The 27,069-nt window shown below is 35.0% G+C and overlaps 1 protein-coding gene across 2 annotated transcripts; it reads right to left on the reverse strand.

The window, feature by feature from the left end:
- Positions 1-1,447: 1,447 nt before the first annotated feature.
- Positions 1,448-24,796, reverse strand: lactbl1 (lactamase beta like 1). 2 transcript variants are annotated; one of them, XM_023324700.1, is made up of 8 exons: positions 24,744-24,796; positions 19,780-19,855; positions 13,858-14,044; positions 11,294-11,400; positions 9,496-9,653; positions 4,537-4,784; positions 3,856-3,961; positions 1,448-3,472 (listed from the first exon to the last, which is right to left on the reverse strand). In XM_023324700.1, exons 2-8 carry the CDS (start codon positions 19,837-19,839, stop codon positions 2,494-2,496), a joined length of 1,845 nt encoding a protein of 614 aa, XP_023180468.1. In that variant the 5' UTR covers positions 19,840-19,855; positions 24,744-24,796; the 3' UTR covers positions 1,448-2,493. The 2 variants fall into 2 exon arrangements, with proteins under 2 accessions (XP_023180468.1, XP_023180469.1); XM_023324701.1 differs by lacking the exons at positions 19,780-19,855; positions 24,744-24,796 and adding an exon at positions 14,260-14,418.
- Between the last annotated feature and the right edge of the window lie 2,273 nt (positions 24,797-27,069).

The following is a 27,069-nucleotide window of genomic DNA, read 5'->3' on the forward strand; positions in this document are numbered from 1 at the left end:
TGAATGACTGGTAAGCTGTTTGCCACTGATTGTGGCTATGTGCAATGCCTCTTTCTGAAAGGTACACAAATAAATGTCTGTCTGCTTCAATTTAGCTTTTGTACATTCTCCACTGTATGCCAAAGACGTTTTAAATAGATAATTTTTACTTTCATTATTGACAGATGATTATATGACAATAATAAGAGGCATGATAATAATAAGAGGCATGATTCAGCTTCCTGAATGTGCTATGTGGCTATTTATTTTCTAAAGGCAGAGTGAACCTCTTTTGAACCTCCAATTTGTTCAAACTAACAAGTGAGAGCAATAGCAGGGAATCAGTGCTGTAATTAGCATATTACTTTCTCCGTGTCAAAACAGCACATCACTGTATATGAGCCAAGACATTCTGAATTTGTTTCAGAAAATCACATCGATTTTGATCCAGGTTACCAAGAAAAAGACTTTTATAGGGTTGTGAGCAAATTCAGATGCAAAATGATCTGCAAAAGAATGACAATCACAAAACATTTTCAGTGACTAGGATTCCTAAGTGTAACATTAATAGCTCTAATTTGTAATTGCCCTGTTGTTCTGTGAACTCTTTCACTCTGATTATCTTCTTATTTTAAACTGCTAATCATCAACATTAAAGCAAAATTATCCATAACAAACACATAGATTTCTACAAAGGTGACTGGCCACTTGGTTGGCAAATGACAAAAAAGTCTGACTGTATGGAAGAAGTATATGTAGTCCAAGTAGAAACAGACATTTTTTATACATTTAATTTATAACACTTGACTTTTATCATGTGCACTTATATTTAATTTTTTTCTTTAAATTCACTTGCAAAAATGTCTCTCCACCACTCCTATCCAATTTCTGCAGTCAATGAAAACTGTGTGCAATACTTTCCAAAAAGTAGAGTTCTTTTAAATTTTAAACTAAAACGATTTCTGGGTATTTAGAAATCTAATACAGTGACCATATGCATCATTTTAATTTAAATATTTTTCTATCATTTAAAAGATCCTTAAATATCTCCTTTGCTCATCAGTTGGCTGCTTACAGTTTTATTGGATCATCAATGTAGCATTGATTGATTGGCTAAAATCTGCTTGACTTGATCTAGTGTTGATTGCCTTGGCTTGGGTCACCAGAAATCCATCACATTTGCAGGCAAATTTTTGAAGGTGAATTTTTGCAGTTGAATATCTGCAGCTGAACGTTTGCAGGAAAATTTACAAAGACAGTCATAAATTCAATGTTTTAAAAAATATGTTTCTAATGAGACTATGCATATTTCTTACATAGAATGCATCAAAAATAATACCACAACTTCAAAGCAACAACTTACATATTATTTTTTAGCACTTTTTTAATATCCTGTAGAAGCTAATGGTGGCTTGTGCAGGAACAATATTTTGACACCTCTTTTTTTAAATTTTTATATACAGTATTTTATTTCATTCCTCTATAACACTCTTATTGACTTCACATTACACACAATGTTTTTTTTCTGCTGCTTGTGCATCAACTGGCATTATGGCAATATTTATCTTCAAGAAGAGAGTATAAAAAATACATAATATATACTGAGGTTTGATAAAACTAAATATGGTAATATTATGACCCAAATTTAAACCAGCATCACAGGAAAACAAAGGTGCATTCTCAGCAACAACAAAGTGGAAAATACTCACTACAATAACGACTGGCCAAATCATTTGTTGTATGACAAAGCTTATGGAGTTCATCACAAATAATAATATGATTTTCTGATCAATTACTGGATGGGGTTTTAAACAGCCACTTTGCTGTGCTGCAGTGTCAACCGCAGTCTTTTTAGAAACTATGGAATAACAACCAATTGTAGTTATTTTTATCCTCTTTTATCCACATGAAAAACAGTGTTATTTTCTATTGTTTGTGTAAAGTTATTGAATTAAGTTGCTATGTGTTGCAGTATGATAACAGGAAGCTGCAGCCTGTGCACGTCTATGCACTTTCTGTACGTACTGTATGTTAAATCAGACTGCATTGTTTCTAGCTGTAAATAAGTTGTTTTAAAACTTTGGAAATGTTTACCAGTTCCAATAAGACAGTTTGAAAATGGATGAGATAAATATCTTATTTACTAATAATCCTGGTTGAAGAAGTGAGCATATGTAAAATTGTTATATGACTGACCACAAAAAGTGTTGTTCTGCTGTTTTCTCTAGCAAGACATTAACAGAAGAAGGCAAGATGAGCAAACGCACTTAACTGCCACAGAGTGAATATTTAGCTCAGAGGTGTGATAAAGGGCCTGTGTGAGGATGACATTCATGTACATCACTCAGCAGAAAAAAACAACATGTGCCAAGTACTTGTCTTTCTTATCTGTTCTCATTCAAGAGTTCTTTCCAAAATGATACTACTGGCGTCCCCTCTGATTTCAGGTGAGTCTTTCACTGTCACATGCCTTTCTTCACGTCATCTGTAGCGCACAAAAACACTTGCTGCTCCTCAGCTGGTGAAGGTTGGCCTGCGGGCTATTCGCACCACATTGTATGTGTTTAGACCTGGTGCATCAAAGCCAGGGGACAAGCCTTGCTTATTAAAGACGTAGAAGTTAAAAAGTTGGCCATCTTGGGCTTCCAACGAAACTGAAGCCTTGCCCACTCTCAAAACACAAGGGTACTCTTTATCAAACACAACTCTGAAAACCCGCTCAACTAAGTAGTTAAGCTTTATTGTCCTGTACTTCTCTGGGATCAGCTCTTCGATCTGAGGACCAAACTGCTGCATGATCAGAACTCCATCGGATCCCACTTTGATCTCATAGAAAGTGATGTTGCTGTATGTGAAGAACCCAATGTAAGGCTCTGGATTTGGGGAAGCAACAAGAATCTTTTTGGCTTCCCTAAAGGCCTTCTCTATTGCTGGAACAATGTAGCTGTAGGCCTTTGTGACCACATCCTGCTTCTGAGGCCTGCTGCCCGCCATTAGGATTACCAGGCCTAGCTTCAGCCTGGGAACCAGGGAGAACGTGGCAGAGTAGCCATCCAGATCACCATCTTTCCTCAACATCTCGTAGCCCATGAGGTCATTCACCTCCCAAGGGGTCCCAGTACGGTTTGCAAAGTAATCCTTATCACACCTAAAGAGTGGGTTCAACATGATCTTCAGAGAATCTGGCTCCAGCAGCTTTCGGTGGTAGGCTCCCAGCAGCACCATGGCGAGTTTGGCCATGTCTGCAGGGGTGGAGAACATCTGACCGGAAGGCCGGTACCAGCCGAGATCATAGAGAGGAGCAGGTTTTCCGTTTGAGTAAACTCCCACAGCAAACTGGCTCTGTAACCCAGGAGTCAGTTCAAAACTGGTGTCTTCCATTCCTAATCGGTCCAGGATGTTTTCTGTGACCCATCGTTGGTAGTCAACTCCGACCACTCTTTCAGACATCACATGAGCGAGAAGAGAGAATGCGAGGTTACTATAGTGACACCTAGCAAAGGAAGCAAACCGAGTAAATTTAGAAGTGCGTTGAAAAGAACAGAAGCAGTTAAACACTTTCTGTAAAAGAAAAAGAAAATCCACAGAATAGGTTGTGTTATGCATTATTAGACACGGTATGTCAAAACAAATTTGTTGTGGTTTCAGATATGTTTCCCAGTTGGAGATTTAATCAAGACCAGCTGAGATACAGTTTTTCTGTTGACAATAACAGAAGCATTTCTTTACACATGTATCTCTGCACTGATCCACTGTGAAGCAAATTAAAGAATGAACATTTTAAGAATTAATTTGTGTTAGTATGTGAATTAGAACCGCATGTCAGAGACATAAGAGTTAGCAATGTTTCACTTTGAACAATGAAATAAGCCTTACTTGGTTCCTGGATCTGCAACGAGAACATCATCTTGTAACAGATTGATTGCTGATTGCGTTTTGCCTTTCCATAGTAAATTTGTAGCCCTCAGCCTCCTGGGCAGACCTGAAGCAGAACAAACAAAGCAGCATAGGACTAAAGAAAACAACCAAACTACTGGTTGATAGTAGCAAAGAAAAACATGTATTTCCAGGCACCAGGCACGGTTTCCATCTTCTTGCAGTGATTTTCAGAAATCACTGTTATTGCAGCGCAGTGTTTTTTTCACTCGTCTTGAAACAGCACTTCAGTGTTATGAGACAACCATATAGATCTCTGAACATGATTATTATGTTCACCCCTGATTCCTTGATGGCAAACTAAAGCACGTAACGATACTCAGAGACATGCGCTACTTCTGAGTTTGTTTGTTTTTTTTTCAGATTTTTTTTTCAGATTAACTCAATTACCTGAAGTATCACAAGCTGAAAAGACCTGAAAAAAACAAAATGTGACTCTTCATGCATAACCAGGGCAAAAAACATCTTATGGTCTGCTTTTCTAAGAACAAGAAGCTGCATGATTGCTGAAAAATGGCAAAGTGGTATTTGGAAAATACACAAGCGGCAGTTTTGTTTCACACAAAAGCAGTTTTCTTGTTGTCATGTTTTTATTTTTTATAATCTGCTGAATCCACAAACCTGAGAGCTGGCTTGCCATCCTGCGCAGGGTGACAGAGGATGAGCGAATTTGTACCTCTCCACTGTCTAGAAATATTAGGCCATCTGTCACATATTTTAACTCAGAGTCTCTTGTTTTCCCCAGAGGGTTTTTTATAGTGAAATTTTCTACATATTTTTCCAGTGGATCATCTAAGGAGGCGATCTTTCCATCCTCCCACAGTTTGTAGAGCATCAGCGTTGGGAATATCTTCGATAAGCTGGCAATTCTGAAAGACAGACAAGACAATGTAGTGATTGGTTTTAAATCTAATGTAGAAGAGCCCCTTTTATCACTAATCCATAGATTGTATTTACTCTAATTTTTTTCCACTGTTTTTGAATTGAGGCCACATGTACTTGAATGACCTGACTGTGTAGATGTGAGAAACATCTAAACGTAATGTGCAAAATCTAAACATTGAACTGATACAGTGTCTCCTAAGAGTAATATACTGAAACTCAGAACACTTTTTATTAGAGAAATACATTTTTTAAAAACATGTTCAATAATTAATGTGGTCTTATATGTCATATTTAAAAAATGGTTAACACGTTTTGTGGTGAGTGCTTCTATTGGTCTACTTTACTTAGTATGTTTCAGTAAATCACATTTTTTTTATTTTCTGTCTAAAATCTTTTCTGTTGAGATAATTACCTCCATATATTAGCTTACAAGCTAATATATGGGTTTTACATATTTTTACAAGAAAAAAGGTAAAATAACTTAAATAAGATTTCTTATCAGCAATGAAAATATAAGTGAACAGGGCACATATCCAGCTAAATGTTTTGTTCTTTGCATTGACTGCAGGAAGAGTGAGTGAAAGTGACGGTTGGAAATAAAGAGCTACACTCATTCAGCTTTTTTCCTCTTTCTGGATGTTTTGCACTTGTACTGCAAAATGTTTCTCATACTTATCTCGGTCTTTCTCAGTGGACATGCTTCATTGGTACTGAATCAAAAGAAAGTTACAGTAATATTGTGTGAACCTGTCTGAAGATTAATGTAATAAATAAAGAACAGAAACTTAACTGTTGATGATATTTGGGTTTTCACAACCACACACAGACTAAATATTGCAATTTTCGCAAATGTTTATTCAAAACTCAAATAAAAAAAAAACTTTAAAATGTTTAACAGCTCTTTCCTCGCAGTCTTTTCTGCTTTTCTTTACTTCTATAGCTGCAACTTCACAGAAAAACATTGCCTAGGCAACCATGTATAGAGCAAAAACCCCAGCTGTGACAAAGAGCACAGCTGGTGTTTAGTGGAAAACTCTTTAAACTGATCACCAGTCCTTTTGGGAAAGCGTGTGAATGAGTGAGAACTTCTATACATTTAGTCAGAAGGTGTACTGATAAATCCTTTTCTACTTTTAAATGTTACGTGTTTTTTAAAGGGTTAATTGGCTCCCATATCACACACTGGGATGTGCTTTGGTTTGAATCAATCTGTGCAAAGCACCAGTGTGCAGTGAAGGTCAATTTAAATTTAAATTGTCTTTAAATTTAAGTTTAAAGACAATTTAATTCTCTTGAGAGAATTTAAAGAGAATTTAATTCTCTTTAAATTGTCCTCCAATTTAGTGTGTGTAGTGCGAGGGGTCAATAGTCTCTTTAGCATTCTTCTACTCCTATTTCTAAACAGAAACAGCAACATTTTGTACAGTATAAAAGTAACTTCTTGTAGAATGTTCTTGTTTTATGTAAATTCTATTAAATAAACTGTTATCATGTTTGTGGGTTATTTAGATTGGAACTGTTTAGATTTTAAACAGACAGTTTTGGAAATATAGCTGAGGAGTTTGAGCTATTGAATTGATCTGGCAAGGAGTGAGGGATTAAACTATCACGTTGTCATGCTGAAGAATGGTCTCAGCATGGGGATTTTCTGTCAGGATAACTCAACTTCATCTGAATTGATTTTAAAAGTTTTCTTTCTGAAGTTGTTTGATGTTGTACTTCATTTGCTCCCTAAGAGGTTTAAACACATTTTTCACACATCTTCAGTTGTGTTTGTGTTCTTTTGCAGTTGGAAAAGAGATTTTGTATGAAACCTTTTTCATCACATAGCCAATGCTACACAATAAATAAAGTATACAGAACCAATCAGGTCTCCAGGGAAACATCTGTATCATTCTGACAGCTTGTGTAAGAGCTTATTCTAGGCATGTAAACAGCATAATCTTAGATTTTAGCTCAAAGCACCACTCTCATGCTTAAAAAGATGTTCTCAACTTCTTGTGTCCAAACTGGTGCCAAAGTCAGGAGCACACAAAAAGCACTATTAGCATTTGATGATATGAGGATATGTAAACATGTATGGCAGTTTATATTTTAAAAATGATTCTGTTGAACCACATTTCAAAGGCAATGTCTGATTTCCATTGTGTTAATTTTCAGTCATTTTGTTTTGCTATTACTTTTGTGCAGTTTTAAGTTATTGAACAGTCATTTCAGTCATCAACAGAGAGGCACCAACAATTTTGTCATGCCTGTAAATACATTAAAAGCAAAAATGTGTTTCGTGCTGTACAAAAATTTATAATCATGATAATTGTTTTCATCCTCGCATATCCAAGCAAGCACCTTGTCCACATTTAAGGCACAAAGCTTATTGATAGTAAAAGTTTGACTCCTTCAGGTCTGTTCCTTGTCTCTGTTACTGTTTGTGGAATTGAAGTACTGGATCTCAAGTCAAGGAGAGGAGGAGTGTCTGGTATGAGGACATCAGGCTTTCATCTTTGATTTGTAGATGCTCTTCTTCTGTTAGCATCTTCAAAGCATGACCTTCAGCATCCATTGGAGGATTTTGCAGTCAGGCCTAAAGCAAGCTTTATACCAAGCTTTCATTTTGTAAAGCTGTTGTACATATTTCATGAACTTTTTTTTAGCTTTCTTTTTATTTCAGGTTCTTTCTTTTTTTATGTTCTTATATTTAGATGAGGGTTTTCCCTGCACTCAGAGTGCAGAGTGTTCAGATATTTTGGTTTCTTGTTCACAAGCTGTGGCAGTATGGAGTGGGAGAGGAGAAGAAAAATTGGGGCCTCTATCTTCTATTGTAATCTGATTTTAGAGACAGAAAACTACAACGCATCTGCAAGAGGGTGTAAAGTGCAAGCTGTAATGGCTTGAAAGAGAAGTAATATCTTTGGAGAACGGGACTTGTCTCCGTTTTATTAAAGGATCTTCTTCACAACCAAATCAACACAACCCAGTCGAGGCAACAGATACCCTGGAAGTGCTGCACGTTTCAAAACAAGAACACATGAACATAGCTTAACTCCCCCGCTTACAAGGCAAAGCAAGGCCTATTGTGCCCACACGACTCCTGTCATTCTGAAACTGGGGAAACAAATTCCTTTAGGGATAACTACCTTGGTACCACAATTGGCAAACATAAATAAATAAATACATGTTCATTAACAAAATAAGCTCCCCATCATTTATTTTGCTTTTATTTCATGTGTAGTTTTATTTATCTGATGGAGCATTTACTAATCAGTTCTTAATAACAGTATTTATTTATTTATTTCGTTTTGAATGAAACGTCTCTTCACATGTCTGCGCCTCAACATGATGTGTTCAGATATTTTGGTTTCTTATTCATGGGCTTTGGCAGTAAGGAGAGGGAGATGAAAAGACAAATTGGAGCCTCTTCTGCTGCAATCTGAGCATTACTCTGAGCTGTCATGGTGACGAAAGAATAGAGCAAAAAAGAAAAGCACTTGATTTTTGACCCATTTTGTCATCCATTTTGAGATGTGGATGATTACCAGAAGAACAAGAACTCGTTCTTTTAGTTACTGATAATTAACTTCTTCCATGTGATGGCCATACTTAACCCTAGAGATAGAGTTTACTCATCTCAGGGAAGCACAAAATATAAATAATAGAATTTGTTCTCTCAATTTACAGACAGAATAGGAGCGATGTGTTGATAGTGGTTCTGACTTAAGTTTCAACTCTTAAACGTTCTAATCAAAGAAATTTTGAAATAGTATCAACATATTATTATGTTGCCATGATACACAATTTGACTGACAGTTTGCAGGAACACAGAACAATTAGATAGAGCACTGCTCTATTCTACATACTCTAGTTACTCAATGCAATGTCAGGGAAGACATCTATGTCTTTATAAGGAAGACATGTTAATAAGGATGCTGTTGGAAGAGAAACACAACACCTAAACAATCATCACAAGTCATGGCCCTTTGTCAGGACAGTGTTGTGTAAGACCTGCTCAGGAATGACCTTAGCCACTGACTCAGCCTCCAAAGTATCCAAAATTACAGTTCTTATCAAGCATTGTGCCAGTCAGAGTTTTGTTAACACAATAGAAACCAATACGGTTGCACTACAAAGAGACCTGAATGCACATGCTGAATTGCTGTTTGGGGCAGCTGTGGGTGGATCACTTCTTTGCTGCTTGAATAATAGGCATTGATTGCTCTAGAGAGGGAACAACTCATCTGGGGCAAACACAAGAGAACATTTTCCTGTGTATTTTAAAGAGATCACTGTGGTGCAGATCATAACAAAAAAAAGATTTACTTTTCCTTTTCTATTATGTGAGATTTAAACTTATTTTTTTAATTAGGCAGGACATATCATGTTTTGTTATTTTATTGACTAGACAGCACCCTCAGGCACCTTTTAATTGAACTGCAAATTGAAACAATCGTTTGTTCTACTTTTATAAGCACATTTTACTTTAATTCCTTCTTAAAATGTGGTTAATTTATATTTAGGTTTTGGACTTAATGCTCTTTAATTAGTCCTATTGGCCCTTAAAATAGGAAGGATTACTGACCAGTGAAATGTCAGTATTTAGAGCAATCATCACAATACAAGTATACACGATATACATTTAACAAACAAATAAGGTTCTTAAAAGTAAAACTATTGTAAGTTGTGTTTCCATGCAGAACCAACCTGTAGATTGTGTATTCACTGGGTGGGCCTGACAGAGGATCACTGGTATTCCTCTTTCCAAAGTTGCCAGTCCACAAAACTGTATCGTTTAAAATCACAATGGCAGACAGAGCAGGAAGGCTGATGGGGTTGATGCTTTGGCGAAACAAAACATCCACCTGTAATGAAGTAAAACAGTTTTTAAATATTTTATAATATGATTGAATATACATCTGGACTGAAAATCAATTTGCCTGTTTCCTTTGGTTATAGAATTCATGTCAATTAAATGTCTCTCACTTTATGGTAAGCATAGCAACACACCAGATTAAGGCCCTCCTTTATCTTGTGACAAGGTCAAAGACATTTGCTAAAACAGAAATTATCTGTCTCTTATGTACAGAGGTTGGTAATAGAAATCATGAGATCTTGTATCTTCTACCTGTTCCTTTTTGGAAAAAATGTAGTATATTATCTAGAGAACAGAAAATTGTTTTGATTTATTTAGTTTAGCAGCATCAATATTGCCTTGACAGTGAAGGAGGTTTTCCAGATTTCCTCCAATCAAAACATGTCTAAGTTAGTTAAGGAGCTTGTGGAGATGGAAGAAGATTCTTAAATGTGTGGTATTGTTGTATTTTGTGGTCAGAATGAAAATCCTTGCAAATAAATTCCACAACTCGCTTGCAGCCATGTGCACAAAAACATCACTATCACTACACAAGATCCTCGCTCTCAGAAGCCGTTCTCCACTCTGTGTATCTTGACTCTAAAACCATCGGTGCATGATATAGATTTAATTATCCTCATTTGGTTGGTTGTTAGCAAATCAATCATGCCCATATGACGTTTGAGCATTGAAAACTGGAAGAAGAAGATGGAGTCTACTGGCTGTGCTATACGATGCATCACTTAATAAAATGAATGCTCCACCTAAATTAAATAATGCCCAAATTTTTGTTCATTAAAAACTCCTAATCCAATAACCCCCAATTCCAACAAGAGCTAATTTAATTGTCTGACCTCAGGCTAGGTTTCCCATCATTCCAAAAGGATTTTTATATGCAGTTGCAAAATGTAAGTGCATATAAACTTTACAATTGTTGACTGTGTTTTGTCTTCTATGACTGTATTTTTGTGTTTTTATGATGTAAAGCACATTGAAGGGTCTTGTTCCTGAAATGTGCTATACAAATAAACTTGATTGATTGATTGATTGATTTAAACTTGATTATGTTCAATGCTCTAAATAGATCTAATGTGGAGAGGAAGGTTGATCCAAACAATGTTTTGCTTTATTTTGTAAAGCAAAACATATTTATTAATATTACTTACTTTTTGCTTTAGGATGCATGTTAGGTAGTAAAACAAAAAAACTTGTAAATCATAAAATGTTTTATGTCAGGCTCTAACTATGTCAGTGGAAAAATAAACAAATTAAAATTAAGACTTCTTACAGATTAAAAAGGTACAATTCAAATTCAAATATTAAATGGCTGCTGAGATTTAATACACAAGGACAAATGTGATGATAATGTTTGTCTGCTCCTTTACTTAATGCAGTTAAGCCCTTACTACTAATGTGCATGTACTTTATTCTGTCATCAGATGTTAAAGTGCTTCTTTCTGCAGCCCACAACGCAACCTTTTGCTCCAATGAACTGATATTTTTTCCATTTGCTGTTTCTATAATCTCCTTCTGTGGAATAAAACATTTGGTGTGAAGGATTATCTATTCAGCCTCTCAGTTTACTCATTTTTGATTGAGCATGATGGTGAAGCAACTACACACTGTCCTTGCATGGTTAACTTTTCTGACCTTTTCCAGGGCTTCTTTGAGACTGGGGATAGGATGCTCCAAAGGGAGAGGCTCAGGAAAGCGGGGACACATCATCTCTGAATTGGCATTAGGACCCATCTCTTCATCTGATTGATGGATGAGCAAGGAGAAAAGAGGGAAAAATAAATGTCAGATAAAGCCCACTGGGAGACGTTTTTTTATACGTAAATCCCACTTGATATTTGATAGAATACAGTATCCAGGGCGCAATGATGGGAAAGATGGGGTTTAATTGGCTGACTGAGCGTTTCATTTAATTATCTCTGCTTTCTGACGAATCCTCTTGATCTTACAAGGTACATTTAGACATGACGTGCTCTATGCAACTCCCTGATGAAAGAAGATGTGACCTGCTTTTGCTCTTAACACTGATGATTCAGCATATATCACTGTAGCCTTAGGCCACCTATCTACCTGATATTGTAAACTCACATCACAAAAAATAATAAAATAAAGTTTTTGAAAAAAAAAAGTCATCTTCCAGTGTAAGCAGGTGCTTTCTCTTAGTGAGGTTTCTAATCTTATACATACAAGTGACAATACGTTAAAAAATAGGGTATTCTTGTGTTTTTATAGTTTTGTTGAAGAGATGCATGGCTTAAAGCCTGATAAGGTGACATAATATCAAAAATGAAGTGCAACAGTTTTAGTATTTACATATTTAGATGCTGTGTAGATTAAAATACATTCTTGATGATGAATTATTTACTGCATATCCCAATTTTGAACCTTTTATTTGGTCTTCACAAAATGTACAACTTTGATAAAGTCAGTATTCAAAGTGATTTAAAACCTTTATGTGAAATATTAGTCATATTAATAATATGTATTTATTGTTATTTTCACTTGAAATAAAAAGTTAATTTGTTATAATTATTTTTTTATACATTAGAAAACTAATTCTTATCAACTACTCTTAGACCTATTAGAAATAAAGACAAAAAAGCAATGCTGTATAAACTAAAGTTTTCATGTTTACTTAAACTTTCAACATAAAATGAAAAATGAAAATCAGAAATGTTAAATCTTGTCCATCTTTGACTTAGAAATCTAGCCTTTTTACACAGTTTTCCAGATTTTTTAATAGACTTGTTTCTATTAATTATCAACTGATACATCAACAGACATATTTAGATGAACAACAAATTTATAGATGGAACTGCAAATAAAAGAAACAACTTGAGAATGTTTGTTTGATTTATTGAGTTAAGTGGATGACCTTTGTCAGTTCTGCTTTGAAGCTCTGTGTTACTAAACTAAGCCAGTTTCACATAAATTTTTGAGAATAATTTTAAAAAAGAACTGATAATAAGTAAAATGCTTGCATGTCAGCTGTTGATAAGAGAAATAAAAAGTCTCATCTTTTATCATTCCAACTAAAGAAAAGCAAATGTATTAAAATTATAGACTTACTCCATCAAGTGTTTGTGCATTTAGAACCAAATAATAAGTAAACTTTACAATGTTTTCTGACTTTATGTCTTTATAGATAAACCTTTACCTTTTTTTTTATCTTGTTGTCTGCAAGTTGTTTAGATGATTCAGTTTCTGCCTTTGTTTAAAAAGCTGCCATCCACTTTTCTACTTTTAAAGAATGTAGAGATCCTGACATTTAACTCCAGTTTCACATCCTGCTGTCTGTTATCTTTCAATCAAGGACTCACAAAAAATAGACGATAAAAAGCAAAAAATATTGTATGTTTCAGACCTTGTGGCGTAGCACAGGTCTGCAAATAACATATTTTCAAAATAATATAAAAGGGGTGGCCTTTCAAGGTCAAGAATGAAAATTGGCTTCATGACTTCTGAGGAATGTCACATTATCAAAATGTTCCTTAGCAAAATTTCAAACACATAATTACAGGACATTCTTTAAATTTCAGTTTGAGCCTGGAAACTAAAACAAAAGTAAAAGAAAAAGAAAAATGAAGCCTGACCTTCATGCTCTAAGTACACCCAATTTTAAGAATGCTTGTGTGGATTCGAGTGGCAAAAAACCTTTGCTGAGAAACCAGGTGACCTCAAAACTCATGAGTAGTTTAGAGGTTTAACCTTACAAAAGTAAGTGTATCACTAAACCATGTGAGGTAAATGTATGCTTTATTTCAGTTTAAATACAGAGTAACTTAATAATAAGCTACTAATTGTTATTAACAAGTCAAACAATAATTAGTCAAGCTGTATGGTTATTTTATTGCTTTACGAAACATCATAAATTAACATCAGTTAATAATTTAGCAAGTAACTGAAACAAAAAGTGAAGGACATTGCAGGAAACTAATATCCTCCAACACTCTTTTAATAACAAATACTACTATATGCATGTAATCTACAGTAGTAATGTAAATCTTAAACTTGTGAAGTCCCATTTACCTCGTTAAAACCTTTTAAAGTATCATAAAAAGTGATAAAAATCCTAACGATCCATTTAGAATACATTCAATATGAAGCTGATCCACTTTAAAACATTAATGACAAATATTTGAGTGAACAAAGCTTCACATTAAATACCCATTACCTAACACCATGACTGTAGTTCTCACCTGGCTTAAGTTTTGGCAGCTGATATTGCCAAAGGAAACAGCCTGTCATCACCAGAGACAGAAGGAGGAAGAAGACCAAACCCAAATGGGCCAACTTCACTTTCATCTTCTTGGTTTTTGAGAGTCCTTCGAATGTAACACTGGGAGCTGCTGAGGGAGCGGGAGGAGCAGCCACAACTGGAGTTGTCTTACAGAACAGAAAGAAAAAGCAGATAAAGAATAACACGTTAGCTCTAAATGTGACATTTTTTTATCTTCAGCCATTAACAGAACTTTATCTATCTGCAGTGTTAGCCTTCAACAAGATGCTCCCTGAGGATTCAGGTGTAAAAATTGTCAGATATTCTTGTCAGACTGTTAAATGAAAGTAGTTCCTGTTGGACTTAGTAGTACAGTACTCACCACCTGATGCTTCAAAGGCCAGACCAGAGCAGGATTACCACAGAGAGAAATCTTCTTAACCCTCAAATAACATCAGAAATATTCACTCAGTCATCCCTGTCACAATTTCTACTGTCCGAAGGCAGTAAATGGTTTCCCATGGAGGTTTTGCTGAACAGGAGAAAGGCACAGACATGGACTCTCATCTCTGATTTTTACTAACTACGCTGTAATCCTGCACCATAGCCGCTGCCGTTCCTCACAATTCAATTTCCTCTCTAGCGTCCATAGGCTGTTGACATCATAATCCCCAGATTTACTCCACCAAAGCGGCCAGGGAAGTCTTAATCTCCAATCCCCATGAATCAATTCACTCTAGTCAAGCTTTGCCTTGTGGAACCCAGCAGTAACTTCATCTGAGATGGCAACCACTCAGGCCAGCTTGAGTTTTGATGGGGTGTCAGGATGAGCCTGTTTGCTGAAGCATATTCTGAAAAGTACAATCACTTGGGTTCAATAAATTGAGGTCAGAAGGATTATGCAATTTGGGAACCCAGAGGGAATTCAGATAATGACTCAAGAAAACATGTGCTTCAATTCTTAAAGGCTGTCACTGACAGCTGTAACTACCATGCAGACTCTACCACTGCTACAACATTATAATAGCATATTATGTTTTGATTAGCCATTGTAATATTATGATATACTGTATCTGTGATGGGTTTTAACTGAATATGATTCATTACTTAATTTAATTGTTTTTTTTTGTTTTGTTTTATGTCATCTGTGGGAGAACACTTTCAGGAAAAAAATTGAGTAGCCTATAAATAATTTTATTTACTGTTTACTTTTTATTTGCAACCTTAATAAGACTAAGACATGCACTAATGTGTATACACCTTATTTTTAGTAAGATGTTTTTTTCATATTCATAAATGCACTTTTGATTATGTGCAACAATTTATTTGTGCACTAAAAATTTTAAATAATACCAATGTTTTCAGAAAGAGCTAATTATAAATACTTCCTTGTTTAGGTATTTTCAAATAAAATGGTATTCCAAGATCTATCCTGCTCTCACTAAATGATTATAGTTTACTTGCTTTACTTGCTTTGTGCTGAGAAACTCAATGTAACTAAATTTTCTCCAACTTTATTTGGGTAAGAGAAGTATGATTAATTGCACTGTGGGGATTTAAGAACTGATAGTTCAAAAACCTTAATGTAACAACAGTCTGGTGCTCTTCACCTAAGCTGCAACAAAAAAATCATTCAGACTGCTGTTATGCTTGTAATACTGTTCATACTTTGACTTCTTTTGGAATGAACTATTGCCATTAAATACTTGTAAATCATTTATGACATTGGTGCCCTTGTTTGATGACCTTGTTTTGGTTTCAGTCCAGTTCCAGAGACCAGTCTTTCATCAGTCACACTATCTGATTTACCCGAAGAAAGTCGACTTTCCGAAACACCACAGCAATAAATATTGACTGGGAAGTCAGCATGGAGTTTAAATTCATTTACCTAATGCTACCTCAATGAAAATTGATAGGTCACCATAATTCTGTGTTTGTATTTCACATGATGTGCCCTGTAAATGTATCCATACCTGAAACATTTTTTTCTCCATATGACAACTAAAACTATTTATGTGTTTTATTTATAATTAATGTTGAAGTCCAGCAAAAAATAGAGTGTTGCTGTATGGTGAAAGGAAATGTATACGGAGGTTGTTTTTTGTTGTTACTTTTTTTTTGTTGCTGTAATTTTTACAAAGAAAACTTACAAATGGGGAATGCATGTACAACCAACCCAAATACTTTTTACACCTCCAGCTGTAAGTTCTTTAGGGAATCTTTAACAGCTTTGCACATCTAGAGACTCGTTTGTTTATTCTTCTTTGCAAAATTACTCAAACTTAGACACATTTGGATAGTTTGGAAACTATATTCAAAACTTGCTGTAGATTCTCAGTTAGATTTAGGTTAGGACTTTGACAAGACCATTCTAACCCCAAAAAATGCTTGGGGAAGGTAAAACTCTGCTTCAGTCTCATATTTTATGCAGCATCTAGCAGGCTTTCGTCCACAATTTTCTTATGTATAGCTCAATCTTTCCATCAATACCATGTATCACTATCAGGATGTTTTGTTGGGGGTGGGGGAGTGGGGGGGTCGATTTGTTGTGGAGTTTTTCTCTGTTCAAAAATTTTTTCATCAAAGTGTCAACTAAACTGCAACAAGACTGTGTAGCTGCAGATATTTATTTTTTGTCTGAACTAATCAAAGCATCCTATTCCACAATATGTATTGCAAAATTTAAACTAGAGTTTGTAAGCTTCTTTTTAAAAGACTTTCCTCTTGACCCCCTTCAATGAAGGTCATGTTTAAAGTGTCCACAACAAGCAGATTATTTCAACTGAAATAACTGTGATTCCAGTTATCTTGGCTACTTCTTTGTTGATTGTTCTGTTTGCCAGAACTGTAGGTTTATGCAGATGGGAGTTGGATTTGGAGTTGTGTGATACTCTGATAGACTGAACACTGCCCCTCAAGATGCTTAAAGTGTGGGATTCTGTTTTATTACCTTTCTGTAAAAGAGTTAAAACTTTACTTAATGAAATAATTGTGATTGTAACTTTTTCATTGTTACTTATTTTATTAGCATTTCTAATAATACTCTGTAGATGGGTTTTTATGAGGGGTTTTTTCTATGCGACAGTATTTCCAATGAAGGATTGTATTTTTGGACTATGTTATATTTTCTATACTATTCCATTGGACTTCTCCCTTCTCCTGCATCATTATTATGTCTTCTTAATATTTTTAATTTGTATTTTAATTGTGCAAAATAAAATAAACTAAGGTCAACTAAACCCAGCCTTGCTTTAAATTTCTCCACACCTTTATCCCTAACCTGTCTGTTGTATTCATTCAGTATGAGGTGTTTTCACTATAGTTCTATAATAAACCTTTTGGTCTTTTATTAAAAAGAATTTATGTTAAAATCACATCTGATTTGATTTATATTTGACTGTTTAAGGTTGCACTTTAATTTAGGGCAATCAATGCAAAATGGTGAGTACATTGTGTTAATGGCACACAAAAAGATTTGTCAAAAAAAGGCATAATTTTCCAAACCCTGCACAGTTATGTGGTACTTTTTCTTGTTATATCACATAAAATCTGAAAAAAATAAAATAAAATTTCAGTTTGTATTTGTAATGTGGCAAAATATGAAAAAAAAAAAACACTGTTACAATGCAATTATTAAAAGGCATGCCCTTGTAATCTATGGGTTTGATAAAATAAATGAGGACTTGATGACTTCTGTAACAGTACTACGGACCTTGGTACCTTATTTTTTATATATATGATTATATTAACAGAAACAGTTAGATTATAAAGATGTGATTTTTTACAACAATATATATTTGATCATGTAGAAAAAAATCCATTAAAACGCAAAAAGAAAAAAGAAACTGGTATTAATAGAATTTAAGGTAGTGTTGTTACACATTCATGTACAGTAGGTGGCGAAATGCACTTTAAGTTCCTTGCAATCCGCCATAATACAAAAAAAGAAAAGAAGAAGAAGAAGAAGAAATTGGTCTTGGGGGCCCTCTTGTGGTCGCAGTAGGTCACGCTTCACCAGTAATATGAGCTACTGTGCAAAGCACCGGTGAAAGATAAGTAGGCAAAATTATGTCTCAAAAAAGGACTATATCCTTCAGGGACAGAGAAAAGATGGAGGAAGAGGAAGAAGATAAAAAAGCCTAGATAAAGATATGTATGTATGTCTCTTGGTAATCTAATATTTATCAAAAATGCTTGTGAGCTGCTAATAGAAAATTAGCTTGACGGCCAATATTTATGCTAGCGTGATTGTAGTTATGTGAAACTGAGTTTTAACTTTAAATGAATTGATGCTCATAGTTGACCCCAAATATTTCTGGGGGGTTTTAGGTTTCAAAATAGCGTTTTTATGTTTGATAACAATAATTTCACAATGTTTGACATTTGCTAGCAAAGGTTTTTACATAAGGCCACATAATAAATAGACGAGTTAGCTGTGCTCTATTTGGAGTTATGTTGTTTGCCCCTGAATATGAGAATTTATGTGGCTAAAACAAACATTATTTTACATCAACTTATAAGTTATATGTGATATATAATTTTTGGCGGCTCAGAATTAGCCCAGTGCCTGACAGGTGTTACACCATATTCTGTGACCACCGTATATTGTGGAGGCGCTGTTGCAGTTTTACACCATGCCTTGCCATGCCTCGGGCAAACGCAAAATGAAAAATAAAGAAAAGGCAGAACAAAGAACAAAAAGTAACATGGTGCCATTAATATTATGAGTATTATGGAAATATAGATGGTCACAGAACATGATAGCGGTTATCACATACCGTGGCCACTGACTCTGTGACTTATAGTAAAAAACTAAATATTTCAACCAGACTGTTTCTGGTAACTCTGTCCTTTGTCCTGAGAATAAAACGTCAAGATTTATTACTGGCATAACAACTGTTCCAGAAATGCTGTAATAGTTCTGTAACTTATTTTACTATAAAGTTCTCATCTTTATTATATCTTTGTCACAAGTATGGTATAAAACTGCAACAGCGCCTCCTATTGTCACAATATACGGTGGTCACAGAATATAGTGTTAAACCTGTTCACATTATCAGGCTCAACTGTGGGCAATGCAGCACGTTAAAGAAAGACTTGACCTAGTATACATTTAATTTTTAGCTATAAGAATTACAACTAATACAAAATAATTTAAACAAAGCATATCATGAATATGTGTGTATGTATTTTGTCTTAGGTCCATTTCCATACTCTGCAGAGCTAAGTCTGGTACCCCCATCCTCTGTGCCCACTGTTTCCTCTGTCTGCGACTACTGCTGATCTGCCTGGTAAGTTAACAGAAAATCAGAGGACCACTTGCTTTTCCTTCTCTAAAAGGCATAATGATTGAAGTTTTCACTATCACTATGCCTACCGACAGTTAGTCAATGGGAAAAAAAAGTCAAGTGGGCCTCTGGCTTAAACTTTATTTATAACTTTATAAACTTGAATTGGACCAGCCCTTTGCTTACCACTAAAAGGCTGCTTTTCATTGAAATAATTAATTGCAATTTGTAGCCATTTGCTACCAGAACCTAATACACCTATGTTTAACCAGTGGCCATTTTCTTGGTTTACTAAATAACAGAATCTTTAATGCCTGAAATAGTTGGTCCAGTGCCCACTCACTTGGTTGTTGGTTATTAAGTGACTTGGTGCGATGCAGGATGTGTGAAAATAAGCACTCTGATCCTGGTTGTGTAATCTGCACAGCATCTGGCCCATTTTACCAAAACATGATCTCACTTCCAACTACCAGAGCACTAATCATTGCAGAGGTTTAATGTGTTTTTACCTTAATGCAGAGTTAGTGCATTTACCACTTAAGTTCTACATCTGTTTGTGTGGAGGATTGTATGGATTTGTGTGGACATGAAGTTCATTTAGTGTTGGTTTTTACCTGTGTTTGAACCCCATCCAGCGAGGTTTGCTGTAGAACTTTACTCCCCGCCTTGCCCATCTTGAAAAGGGAGAACCTGTTAGTTGAAAGGCAAAACAGTTTTTCATTCATCAGCACCAGCAGCACAAGCTTGCAAGCTCTTATTCCTATCTGGTATAAATGAGCAAACTGGCCACAATGCTTTTGCATCATTTTGTATTTTGTCTACTCTGTTGCAATATTATTCATTTGATTGCATTAGCTCATCTATTTGCCAAAATAACAAGCCAACAGTTTACCACACTCAGCATTGAATTGTACACAATGCCTTTGAGATTGCTGCATTTTCTAATACTATAACAAAAAAACCCAAACCAAATCAAAACAACCTTCTTATCTCTTAATTAGGGTGCCTGTTGTTTTTAAATTATGCAGTTGCAGATCGGATGGTTTTGCTGCTGGACACAGTACCACATAACACACCCTGGCTCTTTTTTTGCTCAACAGCTGAATTCACAAAAAAACACTTTGAAGATAATGCGTACCAAACGTCATCCTGTAAGTTTCAACAGTGGGCTTCAAAATATTCTTCTGCACTTCTTTCTTGAGCTAATCTGATGCCCTGCTGAGATTATGTATGTCATCTCTTTGGTTATCAGTTTTTGTTTGTTTTTTTTACCATTTGAGAACCACAGATTTACATAGTTTTAAAAGGTGCTATGTGATTAAAAAAATTGACAAATCTTGGGAAGCACAACAGTAAATATTCCTTCATATCAAGACAATTAGTTTTGAAATGCCTAACGTTCAGACATAAATGTGATAGAAAATTACTGGAGGCACTTCAAAAGGGCGGGGGACGAAATTTTATTCACAAATCTAATCTGTTTGGAGAACTTTTGCAAGACAGAGTGGATAACTAAAGATATGGCATGTACATAGACTAATGCCAAAAAGGCATGAATGCTAGATTTCAATTGAGTTGCAGAATTTCTCTTTTAGTATAAAGACAGTTTTCGCTGAAATGCCACACTAATTGACAAACTATTTATGGTATAAGTTACATGGAATGTGAAGAGATAAACAACACCAACTGCATGTTGAGAAAACATTTCGGCTGAGATTACCATTTCTGTTATGAAGTTTAAAGGTCAGAAATACATCAAGAAACTGCTGTTTTTTGATGTGTGTGGCATTAATCAGTTCAAATTCCTTTGAACTGATTATTAATCAGTAAGACCAGACATTTCTGTTTTAAAGAAAGGTGATGTGGATGAAGGTTAATTATCCCTAAAGAGGATGACTTCACCTTTACTAACATGCAATTCTGAAAGCATTTAGATTTCATCTGAGACTAGCTGTGCTGGAAAGACACAAAATTTTAAAATCAATCATGAAATAGTCCATTCAATTTAGAGCTTGGTTAGTTCTGAGCCCATTGTTTGTCAAAGTATTGAACTGCAATTCATCTTAAGTCCCTGGTTTAAAAAAAAAAATCAATCATTGTTGACATTTGAATGCCAATGAAATCTGCAAAACGCCATCAAAGTATGAGCAGTTTTGCCTTGAATTAGACCCTCTCCCCTCCCCAGCACAATAATATACATGAATATACATATATAATATGCTTGACACACACATATATATGACACATTGGTCCAGTAATTTGTTTAAAATACAACTTGTTTGAATTGGATTTTGATAAATATGAATCACAGAACACAGAAACAAAAATGGGAGGAAATGAGAACAGGTTCCAGCTAAGCAAAACAGTGATTAAAAGAATTTTACTGTGTAGCTGCTTTTTATTTATTTATTTTTTTACCAAAATAAATGCCAGACAGAAATCCTCCAGTCATAAACCAAGTATTTTCCAAAAATACATAAAACATAATTGCAATTGCAGCTTAAAAAAGTGTTGATTAATCCACATTCAGCTGCATTATAAAGATGTAACTTTGTCTAGGTTTTTTTTTAAGGAAATGAATATAGTAATCTGACTAACTGCATGAATGAGTGTTATTCTTAAAATCAAAATGTAGCATTTAGAACTGTGAAAGTTCTAAGTTTTTTATTTCTGTCTTTCCATTTTGAGAGGATTGTTCTTGTTTTTTTTTTTAAAGTTGACCTAAATAGCAAGTCATCAAATGAAAACTCCCAGTAGATTAACAGGTGGTGATTTTTGAGTGATTCTGGTCCAGAAAACCTTTTCAGACACGCCAAGCATACAGACATGAAACAGCTTCACTGCTTAAAATGCCAAAGTTTGTAAAATCATTTTGTGAAATCTATTGCCTTTGGAAGTTGTTCTTTAATTTTATAATTAATTATTTATAGTTTGGATTGAGGAAAATTAAATATCAGGACTAGATTGACTTTTTACATATCTTTGTTTCAAGATCAAGAATGTATCTTGAAAATGAAGCGTAAACATATTTAATTATGTATAGAAATATATTACCAACAACATCTGATAACAGTTTAAAAATGGGCCTTTTAATAGTCTTAACTGAATATTTTAAAACTCTTATAGTGGGAGCAATTGCTTATTATTTGTGCTAAAAATAAGAATAATGTTTGGGCATTACATTTTCATACAAGGTTTTATATTTTATATCTTATAAATATTTTAAATCACTTGGTGTGGAAAGTTCTATGTAAAATCTCTAATTAGTGTCAAGGAGATTGTAAAACAAAGTAATGTCCTCTGTTGACATATTTTTATTACACTTGTTCGAAGGCTTGAAGAAACTCAAGGTAATGTGTGTTTTTCATGCTGCAGAGATATGGTTTTGGATGTGACTGTCTCTTATTATGTGGGATTGCTCATGTTCTCATTTAATCCTCTGAAACACAAAATACGATTGCTTTTTGCCTCACATTTCTTGAGCTCTAAACCAATTAAATCTCCATTGTTATTCATCACAAAGCCAATACCTGCTCAAACACTTCAGTATGCCAGGAGTATAGAAAAATCTTGCTAATGCTGCTTATGCTGCTTACAAAGCAGGTAAAAGTGCTGACTAGGATGATTTAGCATCCTAGTGTTGCCACAGAGAAAATAACACTTTTGGACAGCTACGTCAGTTATTAAGTGGAGAAAATATGTTTTAAGATTCAGCACTAAAATAGCAACACAAAAAGATACAAAAATCCCTGTATTGAGTTAGTTTTTTTCAGACAACATATTATGTTGCTTTTTGTTTTGTTTAAGTCATCTGATTTGATTGTAGAACCAAATTAGGTGCTAAAAATGTAATCTTTTTTTTAACTGGAAACTTTAAGAGTTCGCTTGAGCTTTTAGATCAAATAATGAATAAGCAGGAAAGAAAAACTGATGTATTCATAGTAAAAAAATAAAACATATTTCTTTCAGATCCACATTTCAACCATCCATTGTCTACACACGATTATCCTCGGGTGGCATAGAGACGTCTGGTGACTATCTCAAGCACTAATTGCACTCCCTTGTAGGCCTGTTACTAATTAATAACTTTACTAATTTTGTGTTATGCAGTATATAATGCAAATGAAACGCCCCATTTGTTATAGTTTTAAATTTACTCCAATCTATTATCATATTACTTTATCATATTACCTGTTTGTTCAATAGGTAATTTTATGGTGTTGGATTGGAGCTGCTAATATAATTATTTGCCACTCTTTAATTCATTTTTTAATATTTTTCACTTTTTTGTTTATTTGATAAAAACATCCAATATTTTATTTCTATGACATTTTCTGTATCGAATAATCTAAATGCCTTCTTTACTTCAGAACTGATGTTCTTGATCTTCCCTTGCGCTGCTGCAGTAACCTAGTTTCTTTTGAGGTTCATTAAAATTTTATTTCATCACTCCGTAATAAACATAATGTCCTATGGTATTCACAGTTTTCCTCATTTTATGCTTTTCACGTTGCAACCTGCTGGGGCATTGCGTGCAGAGCATTGCTAAATTTTGTGCACCGTTCCAGAGCATGAGCCAGTACAGAGTACTGCACAACTGTAAATGTAAGACATTTTTCTAGTTTTAAAATACCTTGGTCAGGTTCACGCAATGTGGAACAATGATGACCTTCACATTTGAGAGACAGGAGTGAGAATGCTTAATTCAGTACGGCTGAAAAAAGTCAGAAAAGTTCAGTAAATCCAGGGGTGTTATTTCTTACAGTAAATATTAATAATAGAGTGACAAAAGGATCATATGTTGCCATGCTGAGACAAGAATTAATAAAGTGTTGATTAATTAGATACAAACAAAACAAGGACTCTTATTGCCACTGATACTTTGTTGATTTGAAAAATTTTAATAGACTGTTAAACTTTGTTTCTTGTGTCTTACCGCTTTTTTTGGCTCCTAGTTTCCCCAACGCAGCTACCTTAGCGGCAATTAAAGTAACCAGGCAACAATTTTCTTCCAGCATCATCATTTAATATTTAATTTGTCTTTCAGCTCAGCTACAACTGGCATCTCAGTTTAAGCCTAATTACTTTAACTTGAGATAATACTTTTAATTGCTGTTATGTATTCGACATACAAACAATGATAAACTGCAGTGGTAAAATTCATAAATTCCAAATTAACAGAAGCACATAAAAAATTAAAGCACACTTGTAAATGAGATGATGCGCCATAAGCACAAAGCGGCTAGAATTTAATCTGTGGGGATGTGCTGTGGTGGCGCAGGGGTTAAGCACAACCCACATAAAGAGGCCTTAGTCCTCAACGTGGCTGTTGCAGGTTCAATTCCCGGCCTGGTGACCTTTGCCACATGTCTTCCCCCTTCTCTCATTACCCACTTTCCTGTCAATTAACTATCAAATAAAGGCCACTAGAGCCAATAAAAACCTTTAAAAAAAAAAAAAAAAAAAAAAAAAAAAAAAAAAAAGAATTTAATCTGTGGGATGTTATGTAAGCTGAACAAAACAGATTTTTTTCTAGGCCATGAATCCTCCTAAACTTGTGAATTCATTGAACACTTACCTCACGTTCAGAATCTGTTCACTGCTCCGGCCTCTTCATCAAACGACTACAAGCAAAAATATTCTGCCTCTGTCCTATCTGTGTTTGGGAGCTTGAAATGAGATTCTGACAGATGTTAGTATCATGGCTGTGGCTAAATCCTGCTTGTATCAACCCTAGTGTTCTGGATTAACGATCTCAGCCAATGGGCACATCTGTTCATGCTACAAAAATAGGTGCTCTGTAAGTGTGTGCAGACTGGAGATTTATAGAAAACATTTATCAAAACAATAAATAAATAAAAGAGCATATATACACAACATTTTTGTGCACCAAGGATGCATTTTGATCATATCTATGCAGTGGCTTTTTTTTTTTTAACCCAGAACTATTTTTATTTTATTTTATAATTTTCTTTTTAACTTGCTGATAGATTTTAAAAGGCTAAATAATCTTTTCCAGTAAATTATAAGAAATTGTGAGTCAAACAAAAAGAAAAGATACAAAAACTAATTTCTCTGTCTTAGATTTAAGAAGGCAATCAGAGCTGAATTTGCAGGGATTTTCTTTTTTTTTTTTTTCAAACTTTCTTTATTGAATTTTACAGCTTGACATACATCAAACATTAGTACAATGAAAACATGGTAGTTATAGATAGAGAGAAGAGGAAGTTCAAGCTGATTTCTCCCAGAACCCAATCCAACCCGTCCAGGTCTAAGCACAAGACAAACAGCCAGCAGAGATCCAATCCCTGCAACCGCTTCTAGCAACACAACACACACACACACACACACCCACACACACACACACACACACACACACACACACACGCGCACACACACACACACACACACACACACACACACACACACACACACACACACACACACACACACACATCCATCCATACACATTCCAAAGGAGGCAGAAAAAGAAATAAAGAAAAAATAATACTGATACTAAGTAAATAAATGAATATATATTTTTACGTTCGTACTAGTAAATTGCACAAATATACAAAGAGAAAAATAAAATAAAAATAAAAAAATTATAAGACAAAGAATATATATCGGTTAAAAACAAAAGAATTGGATATCGATGAGAAGGCCTACCGATAATTTAATTTCCTTCTGAATCAGGTAGCAAAGTCATGGTACCCACTACAGACAGGAAAGGTCTCCAAGTCTCCATAAATTTACTGGTGGAACCCTTAAGTGAAAATCTGAGTTTTTCCAGTTTCAGGTTGTAAAGAACTTCTCTGACCCAGTGGTCACGAGACGGGGGGACGTTTAGTTTCCATCTAAGTAGAATAAGTCTTCGAGCCAGAAGGATGGTGAAGGCTAGGGCCTGTTTCGAAGAACGTGAAAGGCCCAGGTCTGGAGGGATGCCAAATATAGCCGATAATGGATTGGGGAGAATTGTCTGATTATAGTGATTATAGACTTAGTGTTTTAAAAATGTTACTGCAATACTCGATTAGCTTTGGGCAAGCCCAAAAGATGTGGGTATGGTTAGCTGGCGATTGTCCGCACCTATTGCAAATGTCGCTGACTGATGGGTAAATCTTTGCTAATTTTGCGTTTGTATAATGTACTTTATAAAATATTTTGCACTGTATTAAAACATGCCGGGCACAAATTGAGGACTTGTGAATTAGATTCTTGGCCGCCTCCCACTACTCCCCCTCCACTTCAGCACAACAGCTCCACGCTGTTTTAACAAGCACTGTAAGTCTTGAGGTGTTATTATTATTAATAGAATTATATACAAATGAAATAAATTTTTTCCATTGTGGGTCTAATTGCAGGAGAGTATCTAAAAGTGTTTCAGGGGGTCGATTAGGAAAGTGCGGAAACACCTTTTTAAATCATTTTGATCCCTGGCCTGAAAGAATCGAAAAAGATGAGAATTGGGCAGCTGGAATTTAGATGAAAGTTCAGCGAAGGATGAAAAGGTATTGTTGTCATAAAGATCCTTTACAGTCTTGACCCCTCTGTCATGCCACGAGTTAAAATTTGCAGGGATTGTCAATTGTTAATTAAATTAATAAACATGCAGTGGTTTGTGGTTTGGGCATTAAATTTATCTTTGTGGATGTTCAAGGTTAGTTTTTTTTAATCCACATAAAAAAAAATCTACTCTGAAAACAAAGTAAGGTTTTAAAATGCATTAAATAAGTAATGGAAATATGTTTTTGGCAAAGTCATTGACAAGGTGAGTTCATGGATTTGAGGAGAGATAGTGGCTCAGAAGGGGGAGATCCCATGAGTTTGTAGGGAAGTGTAGTTGTTGATTGTTACGAATATGCTGTGGTGCGAGGGCTTGTTGACAGGAAGTATTTTTAAAA

This window comes from Xiphophorus maculatus, chromosome 20 (genome assembly GCF_002775205.1).
Source record: "Xiphophorus maculatus strain JP 163 A chromosome 20, X_maculatus-5.0-male, whole genome shotgun sequence".
Lineage (NCBI taxonomy): Eukaryota > Metazoa > Chordata > Actinopteri > Cyprinodontiformes > Poeciliidae > Xiphophorus > Xiphophorus maculatus.